Consider the following 12,057-nt stretch of genomic DNA (forward strand, 5'->3'; position numbering starts at 1 on the left):
GAATGGAGCCTCCCTCTTTTCAGAACACTTTTTAGTGTATTACATGTATGGAAGGGCTGATTTTCCACGTCAGAGTATAATTCTGATACTGCAACTCTAGCCAAAAAAGGGCAAAAAGAAAGTTGTCTTCATAGTGCAAGCATTATTCATCACTTTTACAAGATAAGAAATAAGGAAACAAAAATTTGGAGTCAAGCTGAGTGAGAATACGATTTCAGAGACCAGGCATGTTAGCTTAGGGATCTAGAAAAATCTCAGTACCCATTACTAAAAGTAGCCTGGCTGGCTAAAGCATATTGAGAAAAGTCTGACATGAATGTTCATGCTGGGCCTGGGTAGGTAAGTGTGAGTGATGGCAAGCCATGCTTTTGAACTAATCTTCGACTGTGGAAAAAAAGCCAATACTTTTTTGAACGCTAAGCCTTTTCTTTGAAATACTCCCCAGCTGACATTTATCTAGCATTCATTTGGAAACTTTCTTTTTGCCTAACACTGTTTCATTCAAATATTTAAAATTGAAAAACAGGCATTATATTTGAGGGCCACTGTACCTAGATTATAAAAAAATGAGTACTGTGTTTCTGTTTTCAGACCTCTACTTATTTTTCATTAGAAATTAAATGGATTTAATGAAGAAAGCACTAACTCTCCCCCCCAACCCATTTTTCCCAACTCCCACTCCCCACCTCTGGCAATCGTCAATTCTTTTTTGTCTTTCAAGTTGGTATTTCTTTGTTTTGGAGTTTTTTGGTCTTTAAGATTCCACATAGAGATCAAACACTTTTTGTCTTTCTGACTGACTTCACTTAGCATAATGCTGTCAAGTTCCAACCATGTTGTCACATGTCAAGATTTCACTTTTTATGGCCAAATAATATTCCATTATATGTAAACAGTCATCTGCCCCTTAAGAATGTTATGGTCAGTTACAGACTGCATGGAGCACAGCGGTGCCTCTGGGCTATACCGTTCAGCCTAGGTATGTAGCGGGCCATGTGGGTCTGTGTGATTGCACTCTGATGTTGCAGTGATGAAATCCTCTAATGCCATGTAACTCCGAGCATAGTCCTGTCGCTCAACAGCACTTGCCTGTGTACCAGTTTCTTTATTCATCCATCAGTGGACACTTGTTTCCATATTTGGGCTATTAAGAATAATGCTGCCAGGCCTCCCCTGGCAGTGCAGCGGTTGATCACCTCGCTGTGAAGCTGTCCACAGCCTCTGCAGCGTGGGCTTGATCCCGGCCGGCTGGCGAGGGTCCCACGTGGCGCGGCAGACCTCTCCTGTCGTGCCTGCTGTTCCTTTTAGCAGTGTACTTCGGTCCTTCTGCCTGCTCTGTCTCTGGTGAATCCTCGCACCCTCCCGCGCACCTGGTCTGTACCCTGGTTTTTGTATAAACAAACAAATCTTGGAAAAAAAAAAAAAAAAAAGCATGCTGCTGCCATGAACAAGGGGGAACAGGTATCTTTTCAAGTTAAGTGTTTACATTTTCTTCAGATAAATTCCTGAAGTGAAATTACTGAATTATCTGGTAGTCTTTAGTTTTTAGAGGAACCTCGATACTTTCTGTATTTGTGCAGAAGCGTTCGCTTTCCTCCACGTCCTTACCAACACTTATTTCTTGCTTTTTTGATATTTGCCATCCCAACAGGTGTGAGGGGATCTCCCTATAGTTTTAACTTCCTTGATAATTCACGATGAGCATCTTTTCATGTACCTGTTAGCCATCTGTATGTCTTCTTTGGAAAAATGTCTTCAGATCAACCCACTTTTTGGTTTTTTTACTATTGAATTGTCTGTTTTTTTGGATAGTAGCCCCCATGCAAATATTTTCTCCCACCCCCACTGGATTGTCTTTCATCTTGTTGGTTTCCTTTTATTGGTCCTCGTTTATTCCTCACTTTTGTCTTTAGTGTATGATTCAAGAAATTCAAGACACATGTCAAGTAGCTTGCTTACCTGCCTATATTTTCTTCTGAGCTTTTTGTTTCAGTTCAAGTCTTTAACTCGCTTCTTCATTATCTGCGTTAGTGTTGCAGTTTCAGACTTTTTCATGTGGCTGTTTGGTTTTCCCAGCACCCTTTATTGAAGAGACTGTCCTTTTTTCAGTGTATATTCTGTCAGCCATAAATTGGCCATGTGTGAGAGGGTTTATTTCTGGGCTCTGTTCCATTGACCTTATTTTTATTCCACGACCACACTGTTATAGTCACTACATGGAGCTTGACGCCTCCAACTTTGTTCAAGACTGCTGTTTGGGGTTCTGTAGTTCATACAAATTTCAGGAGTTTTTTCTGTTTCTGTGGAAAAACACCACTGGAATTTTGGTAGGGATTGCATTGAGTTTGTGGAAGCTTTGTACAGTGTGGGCATCGGAGAGCACTTTTCCAGTCCGTGAGCAGAGTATCTTTCTATTTTGTGTCTTCCTTCTTTCACTAATGTCTTCGAGTTTTCAATGTACAGGTCTTTAACCTCCGCGGTTAAATTTATTCCTAGGTATTTAATTTTTTACGCCATTGTAAATGGGACTGTTAATTTATGATAGTTTATTGGTGTGTAGAAATGCAGATTTTTGTATCCTGCAACTTTCCTGCATTCTGATAGGTTTTTAGTGAATATTTAGGGTTTCCTACACATCATCAGCAGTTTACTTCTTCCTTCCTTTACGATTTGGATGCGTTTCTTTTCCTGGCCTAATTGCTCTGGCCGGGACTTGTATATTAAGTGGTGGCAGCTGGCATAGTGTCTGATTTTTGAGGAGAAGCTTTCAGCTTGTCCTATGTAGCATTTATTATGCTGAGGTACAAACCTTCTATACCTGCCTTTTCTAAATGGATGTTGTATTTTACCAGATTCTTCTTACGCATTTATTGATATAATCAGCATTTTAATTCATCTTGGAAAGGTGGTGTATCACACTGACTTAAGGTGAACCGTCATCCCTGGAATAAACCCCACTTGATCATGGTGTCTGATCTTTTTAATGTATTATTATTAAATTTGGTTTGCTAGTGTTGAGGATTTTTGCATCTGTGTTCATCAAGGATATTGGACTGTCATTTCCCTGTGGATCCTTGTCTGGTTTTGGTGTCAGGGTAACGCTGGCTTCCTAGAGAGTCTGGAAGTGTTCCCTTCTCGAAGTTTTTGGAAGCAATTGAGGAAGTATTAGGTGTTCTTTAAATATGGTTAAGATTCATCAGTGAAGATGTCTGGTCCGAGTCTTTGTTGGGAGGTCTTTAATTAATTGGTATCCCATCAGTTTAGACTTTATTTCATCATGAAACATCTTTCACAGAGTTTGTTTTTCAGGCTTTTCCCCTCAGGTCATCCAGTTTGTTTCATGGTTCATAGTTTTGCCATCCTTTATATAGTTTACGTTAACATCACTTTAGTTTCTGATTTTGAGTTGTTTTTCTTGTGAGTCTGAAGATTTTCAGTGTTGTTGAAATAAACTGTCTTAACTATTTTGGAAGGATATTAAGTGCCATTTTGGTTTCACGAATGCATTATTTGCAGCACAAGAAAAGAAAGGAGTTGAAAAAAATTAACCAGCTTGTTACTTGGGATTAAAGGGCTTTTTAAAGGAGATAGGGGTATTAAATATTCCCATGCCACACTTACTCATTTAAAGAGGCTGTTGTTTCCTTTGAAGAATACACCTCATAACAGCAGTGTTCCGAAACACCTTCAGGTGTCATTTTCCTTAACATTCCCCACCCCCCAAACCAAAGGCCAAACTCTTTCTAATAAGTTCTTACCTGGGTGAGGTTCCTTATTTCACACCGCGTGCGCCCGCGTCCCTGAAGTTCGTTGTAGTGGGGTGTGACCCACAAACAGTATTTGATGGCCTGAATAAAAAATTCAACATCCTGTTTTTAATGATTTGTACGCGACATATTTGTATTGTCTCAATAAATACTTGGCCACCAGGGCTTTCATTTCGCCTGTTTCTTTCAGGGTTGCTCTAGGGTCTCGCCCTTAAAAGACAGCACTTCCAAATGCAGCTTTCTGTCCTTCTCTGCCTTCAGAGGAGCTACAGCAGTTAGCTAAGGTGCTTTCAGAAGGTGTGACCCCAAAAATATCCATTCGGGGGGAATATATTCTTCCCTCCAAAAAATACAGTCTTTAAAAATACATATTCTTTACCCAATGATATGAAAGTTGACATCTGTAAAGCCATTTTAAAGAGTAGGGAAGCCAGAGAAATCCTATCGCTGTTCTCGTTTGACGTAGGTCAAAGATATCTGACCACCACCAGATTTTTTTGACCGGGCCAGAAGCAATTAAACAATTGTTGGGCCTCCCCTAGCGATGCAGCAGTTGAACGCTGGGCTGCGAAGCTGCCCATAGCCTCTGTAAGTGCTGGTTCCATCCCCGGCCGCTGGCGAGGGTCCCACATGGCACGACAGACCTCTCCTGTCATGCTGTATTTCGTCAGTCTGCCTGTTCTGTTCCCCGCTCTGGCTCTGGTGAATTCTCTCACCCTCCCGCGCTTCTGACTGTAGCCAGTGCTTGTATAAATAAATAAATTAAAAAAAAAAAACAAAAACCCAGTTGAGTTGTCATCCAGATCTAGATAACTGATGATTATGGACTTTTAGCAGAACAGAATCAACTATCTCTAGCCAAGACTAGTTTGTTAACATTAATAAACTCTTTAGCCACTTACCATCTTATATTTTTTTCCTAAGAAACTAACCTTATGCCTCTTTGGGCATATTTTTAGGTTTAGCTCCTGGAGTTTTAGGTTAACAACAACTAAGCGTAATGTTTAGTCAATCCAGTCCTCAGTTACCGTCCCAACCACCATGCAAGGTATTAAGGGCCCACATTTCACAGCTCAGGTGCACAGGTAGGATAGAAATGGGTGGGGCAACTTAGTTCTGATCTTACCAGCATTCACATTCCTTTACAAATAATGCAGAGGGAAGGACGGGCTACAAAACAGACTCCTCAAGAATAACGAAGATAATAAAGGATAAACTTAAAATGTGGCTAAACCATGGCCTGGTCCGGTCCTGTAGACAATAAACTGTTACTTAGGAGGCCAATCACAAACTACACATTCTGAAACCGGTGGCCTGTTACGTTTATGAACGTTGCCTCATACTCTAAGGAAATGAAAACTTTTGACATCATATACAGATGTTGGGTAAAGCTGAACCAACCCACCCATTAACTTTCCCTGATTTTTCACCTTCCATTCATCCCATGGGCTAACCTTTATCAGATTTCCGATTTTCAAACTTTTCAACAAGTCAAGGAAATAACATACTAATACAATTAAAGCAAACACAAGTTCTTCCCAGGCTAAACCACAATGTTTATGGTCTGGTTACAAATTGTTAAAATTGGTTGACACTTAGTTCAAATAATAAAATCCAAATTATAGGAACAGCAAGTTCAGGCGAAGATTTGTAACAAATACCATGAGCAATTGGCTTGAAGACATTTTCTAACTGTCTGAATTATACTTAACGCCTGAAATCATAAACCTCTCCTAACGGGCCAAGAGAAGTGGCACACCTGGTCTTCCTCATACATGGGAAGTCCCCAGGTGCTTACATTTTTCTTTTTAGTGAGGTAGCATTCGTTTACAACATTGGATGGGTTTCAGGTACACAATTTCTCATCTCAGCAACTGTGTATCACCCCGTGTCCATCACCAATGTCCAGTCCAGGTGCTTAATGCAGATTTTTGGATCCTGCCCAGAGCCAATGAATCTGGCCATGCGGTCCTAAAACACACATTTGACACCACACCCACCTATCTAAATATGCACTCAATGACTAGGACTGATCCTCTGGCTCAATGAACCTAAGGGTATAAACATACTTGATTATTTACTCTTTTGGCACATGGCTTTCCTCCAGAGGTAATTTTTCAATCAAAAGCATTTCCTCACTGGGCCAGCCCGAGAAGTGAACTTTCACGTTTCCCCTTCTTCCATGAACAGCTCTCAGTTTTCACTTGCATGTGGAGCACATAACCCAAGCCTGCCCACTACTACTACAGTAGGGGGTTGGCCACAGGGAGTGAAACAGAAGTGGGTATACAGCCTGAGCCAGTTCGGTACAGAGATGCCCGCCAGACTTCGCTGCCAGCATGTATGCAGACCGGAGATGCCAGGTGCATCTGAGAATCACAGCTGTCAACAGAGAGAAAACAAGTCACCAGTCCTGAACACAGCCCTACATACAGACTTTAGTTTTGGGGGCCAAAATACTTCATTTTTCAAATAAGTCATCTTAAGTATGGTTGCGAGTCATGCCTTTTAAAAAGTACCGAGTAGAAACATTTCTAACACATTCAAGAAAACTTTCCAAGTGAAAACCCTAATATTCCCACCCATATGGGCTAAGAATGAACTTTTCAACACAAAAACCAGAGATCTCCACTTACTTCTCCTGGCATTCACTGTTACTATTTGCCATGTCAACGTGTATGGAGTATTACTAAATAGAACATTTCTACCCAAAACCAACATTTGATGATAGCCAAGATTATTTTCAATAAAAATATTTTCATTGGAAACAACGCAGAAAAGCTCCTAAACATCTTACATTTTTAAGTTTAGAATTCAATCCAGTAGTCAGCACAAAGTAATCGCGCACTCAAATTGAAAAATAAAATCATCGAAAGAAAGCTGTCCCAAGAGTTCTATGTCCCAAGACCAACAAAAAGAAACCTGGTTTTTAAAATTTTGGTAAGATGATCCAAAAACCACAGGAGGAAGACCGAAGTGGTGTGTCTCTCCACGAACACCTACTAAGGAAGAGACAGGTACACAGAGAAATGGTTGTTTATTTTCAACTTTTAAAAAGGTATGCCAATTTATCAGCAAAGTAGGCGTGATCCCTAGCACCAAAAAAACAAGTTACCTTCATACGTTGCAAAAACAGACACCTTCTCCTCCATTCCGTTGTCCAAATCACCTAACCGTATTGTCATTTCTCTCGTAACTCACCACCGCTACCCTTGATAAAAAGGTCTCCCTCCAGTAACTGTGCACCTGCATTATGAGTTAACACTAGAACAAAAAGTATTTCATAATTTTTTATTGATGGCATTTATCCCATGGTTTAACATGTTAATTATACTGTAATAAACATGGCTTTAATATTAAACTTTTCCTTATTATCCAAAGTCACCACAGTCCATTTCAGTAAATATAAAAATATATGCTTAATACTTTGTACAATACTGGTTTTTGGTCCAAACAAAAATGGATCAGAAAAGCCAATAAATTCATTTTAAGAATCCCCAATTTTTTTTAAAGATTTCCAAATGGATTTAGGCAACTTTGAATAATGGGATTTACATAATAAAATCTGAGACAAGACTAAACAAACAACAAAAAAATTTCTAACACAAAATTTCAAGTTCACAGATTTATGTTATGCCAAAGAAGTACGGAAACAAAATTGTATTTACACGAGTTTCATAATAAAATAATGAAAAAGGCAAGACAGGTGATAGAAGAATGAAAATATAGAAATAGCATATAATTATTAAATGGAGAATGAACTAGATCTAACGAGTCCTTTAGCATGGACCACTCTTTAATCAGGCTTCCTCTATCAGAAAATTTTAGTGCACAACACACCCAACTCACTCACTTCACACATACACCGGCACAAACTCAGCATAGAAATCATTCATTTCAACATCCTCTAATCTATACAGAATTCCTCGGATATAATTACAATTTCTATGCGCTCCATAAACGCGTCATCAACGCACGTAATGGTGCAGACGAAGAGGTGCTATACAAAGCCATTCGCCGAGCAGACTCTATATTCCTGGGTTCAGCCAGCCTATGCCAAATCAGTAAATAATTTGCTGGATCATAAAATATTTTTGCTGAAGAATCAGTCACCAGTCTAGCTAGTATTTTTTTTAAAAGGGAGCGGGAGAGGTGAGGGTGGGGTTTTTGTAAAGAAAGCAAATTCCAAATTAAAGAAGTCCTTAGGCAGATCCCCCAGCACGTAGTACAATCCAGTATGTGAAAGCAGGGCACCAGCTGTTGTGAAAACCGTTGGGTTTAACACCATTGTGACCTTTATTTCCTGCGCCTAACAGCAGTCTTTATTTTGCGACCAGAAACCGAAGTTCCAGAAGAAGAAAACATGTTTTTCCCATTTGACCTGTAAAAAAAAAATGAAAACTTCACAATGTGACATGATGCTCAGACAACACTTCAGATGCCCAACAACACTGAGTGTCACCAACCCATGACCAGGGGCAGGGAGACACCGCTAAGCCAATTTCTGTTCTCACTCTCGCTCACAAACACACACACACCCTGCCATTCCTCTCAGGGTACGATCCGCCCAGAGTGTAGGAAGGTACGCTGGTACTAGAGATCATGCTTCATTGGACTGTGTCACTCTGACCTGAATTACACTGCACTGCACCTTGGCGACTTTAAACACGACACACACATACACACACACGCACCATACACACCCTTACTATACTAAATTCTCGATTTCAACTAAAAGTTCTCTTACCCCACTGTAAATGCTGCTGAGGACTGGTTAAATGGAAACCCCCCTGAGCTGGAAGGCTGGGCTGAGGCTGCAGGCGTGCTAGGATTTGCACCAAATGTGAATACTCCTGATGGATTGTTGTTGGTGAAGTTGAAATTTGTACTGCTGCTGCCAAACTGGAAAACTGAACCTGCAATAGTTGAAGCAGAAAAACAACATAAATGTAAAAATGACAGTGTTTCTAAGCAGCGACTCTGACTTTTACAAACCAAGGCGTGTTACGTGTTAAGCTACCTTGGGGTCACTTAATTTAAAGATAATTACAGTATTTTCTCTACTGCACAGTACACACTCGACACCCTCTCCAACACGTGACGCAGCTTCCCGAGGGCCGAGTACAGTTCTGGTTAAAGAGAGCAGAATCAACACCAGTCAGCTCTACGTTCCTCAAACACTGCATCAAAATATCAGCAAAGGGGTTTTTACGAAGCTGGGAGGAGGAGACAACAAAACTGAGGAGCCGAAAGGCTCACTGAAGCGGAGCAACACGCTCAGCAAGAGGGAAAGCACAGAGGCCATTCCACGCACACAGACATTCCCAAAGACTGAGGTTCCGGGACAGGAGAATGAAAGTGACCAAAAGAAAAAAGAAGAGGGGGCCTCCCTGGGGGCGCAGGCGGTTGAGGGCCGCGCTGTGGAGCTGCCCGCAGCCTCTGCAGCGCCGGTTCAAACCCTGCAGGCCACAGAGATGCCCACATGCCGCGGCAGACCTCTCCTGCCTCGCCCCCTGCTCCCCTCAGCAGTGTATTTCATCAGTCTGCCTGTTCTGTTCCCCGCTCTGTCTCTGGTGAATCCTCTCGCCCCCCACGCAGCTGGCTTGTACCCTGGGGTTCTTGTGTAAATAAATCAATCTTTCCCAAAAAAAGAAGAATGATTGTACACCTACCTAAGAATCAGACACCCAGATCCATCTCTCCCTTCTACCCGTTAAACAGAACTTAACCTACAGACAGCTCCCAGGACCGGGAACACCACGCAGAGTTAAAAGCAAGGGTCTCATACTGGAGCCGGAAGGGCACAGGGCAGGTTGATACACAGGACCCTGAGAGGTGCGGGCGTCCACCTGACTGCTCCCGCAACGCCGAAGCAGGAGTGTAGGCACTCCTCTGGGGAAAGCCTAGAAAAATTTTCTATTGGGAAATCTGATAATCTAAAAGAAAAGACGGCAGGTATGAACATCTAGGTCTTCCCAAAAGCAGACCCATCCCATAAACCTACACTGAAACTCAAGATCTTTCTAAGCCCTACCTACGTGCAAAGAATTATCAAGTAGTATTCGGTGTGTCCTGCTCATAAGATGTAAACAGAATGGAAGAAAATATTTGCAACTACAGACCTGATAAGCAGCTAATAGCTAAAGTATGTATGGATTACAACAGAAATAAAAAAATTTAAATAAGGATGTGAACAGAAATTTTTCTAAATATCATATACAAATAGCTAACAAGTACATGACAAGAGGCTCAATATCACTAATCATCAGGGCAATGCTAATGAAAAGCACTAAGTGGTCATCTCGCACCTATTAGAACAGCTTTCGTCAAAAAGACAACAAACAGCGAGAGTTGGTGAGGAAGCAGAGAAAAGGGCGCCCTTGTGCCCTCTTGGGGGCGGTCAGCTGGAGCAGTCACCACGGAACACAGAAAGACAACTAACGACACATGTTCTCTTACCTGAGGTACTAAAAGAGTCAAAGTCATGGAAACAGAAGAATGTTGGCTGCCAGGGAGGGGGAAGAGGAGGAAATGGGTACTGAATTGCTGTTTAGTGGGCATGAAAGTTCTGTCAGGAAAGACAAGTTCTAGTGAGCGGTCACACTAATAAAGAAAAGCAATCTGGAGAAAACCAAGCCACAGCTTTACAGAAAAAAAAAATATCATAATATCCTCAAGAGCTCAATAATTAACACTTCAGGAACAAAACAAAAACCAAAATCTTCAAAGAAATAATTCAAGAAAATTCCCAAGACTAGAAGTTCACACAAGGACACACCACATCCCTTACACAATCAATGGATTAAAATGGATCCAGGCCAAGGGATATCACCCTCATAAGTCAGAACACGGAAGGCAAAAGAAAAGATTCTAAAGAGATTCTAGAAAGAAGAAACAGATCAGAAACAAAGATCAAAAAAAAAGACTTCAAAAGCAAGTATGAGGGCTGGAAAGTCCACGATGAAGAAAAACTTAAAAAAAAAAAAATCACAAAAGTGATTTCAAATCTCAATGTATACTCAAGCATAAGGGTGAAAGAAAGAACCTTCCAGAAATGTAAGGTCTCAAAGTTTTCTTCCCCGAATCCTTAAGAAATCACTGGAAAATGTATTCTACCAAATGAGGGCATGGCTAAGAAGGAAGAAGAGACGACAACCTGGTAAGTCATGAACCTTTGCAAGAGGAAAGAAAGTTAAAGAAATCTCCAAGAAGAATACAGGAGCTCCCTCATGCCCAGTTAAACTGCAGGCTTAGAAATCCCAGTGGGAGGAGCAGGTTAGAAGATGCCGTGAGAAATTTCTTTCAGATACTGAAAAGTTGAGATATGAAAAAAATATGGAGATCTACACAAGTGAGAGAAGAGCCAGTTTTAACCGGCGACAAGTACAGAAGAAAGGTTAGAGAGAGGGAACCTGACGCCAGAGAAAACAAAACTTTGTAAAGGAAAGAAAAAGTATACAAGTGGAACTTACAGACTCCTAATCGGGGTGTAACCACCCAGTGTTACTCTGTTAGACAGAGGGAAATGTTACCTCCATGGAATCTTCACTTAACAGACCTCCCTGGCGGCCTCGGGGTAAGTCTCAGCACTATCACCGCTACGGCCTAAGTTCGATCCCCATAGCGCAGCAGACCTCTCCTGTCTCGCCCACTGCTCCCCCCTTGAAGTACATTTCAGTGAATCCGCCCGTTTGGCTCCCCACTCTGTCTCTGGTGAATCTACTCACCCCCGTACCTCTGGCCTACTTCCCAGCTCTCCTACTGGGGAAAAAAAAAAAAAAAAAGAAAAAGAAAGCAAGCTACAATTTCTAATTTTAATATCCGGAATACATAAAGATCCCCTACAAATCAATAAGCACAAACAGAAGAACCAAGCAAAAAAGTGGGGAAAAAAATACAAAAACAATTCCCAAAAAAAAGAACTCAAGGTCACAAGAATGCATACCGCTGCATTCGCTAATAAAAGAAAGAACAGCTCAAACACTCATCAACAGTATACAAATTATGGTATAGTCACACAGTGATTTGCTCTCTAGCAGTGAATTAAACTACATGCACTCATACAAATGAACTTTACAAACAAGAGTGAAAACAATGCAAGCATTGAATACAGTAGATTTAAAAATCAGGCAAAACAATACTCTCTACAGATGACTATATCAGCAGTTAATTTTAATCAAAGCCCAAGAAAAATGTTTACCATAGAAGTCAAGACATTGTTAGATGAAGGAAAGAGGAATGTGATCAAAAAGGTACACAGAAAAGGTTCCTGGGCGGTGAAGCGCTTGCT

The 12,057-nt window shown here is 41.1% G+C and overlaps 1 protein-coding gene across 2 annotated transcripts in view; it reads right to left on the reverse strand.

The window, feature by feature from the left end:
- Window positions 1-7,044: 7,044 nt before the first annotated feature.
- Window positions 7,045-12,057, reverse strand: part of NUP153 (nucleoporin 153) — a 90,911-nt gene continuing 85,898 nt past the window's right edge. For both annotated transcript variants that reach the window (XM_037518907.2, XM_054698332.1), the window contains 2 exons: window positions 8,515-8,683; window positions 7,045-8,148 (listed from right to left, as the gene is read on the reverse strand). In XM_037518907.2, coding sequence (XP_037374804.1) covers window positions 8,064-8,148; window positions 8,515-8,683 — 254 coding nt within the window. In that variant the 3' untranslated portion in view covers window positions 7,045-8,063. The remainder of the gene's footprint in view (window positions 8,149-8,514; window positions 8,684-12,057) is intronic.

Source organism: Talpa occidentalis, unplaced genomic scaffold (assembly GCF_014898055.3).
Source record: "Talpa occidentalis isolate TD23 unplaced genomic scaffold, MPIMG_talOcc4v2.1 talOcc4.2, whole genome shotgun sequence".
NCBI classification, from domain to species: Eukaryota; Metazoa; Chordata; class Mammalia; order Eulipotyphla; family Talpidae; genus Talpa; species Talpa occidentalis.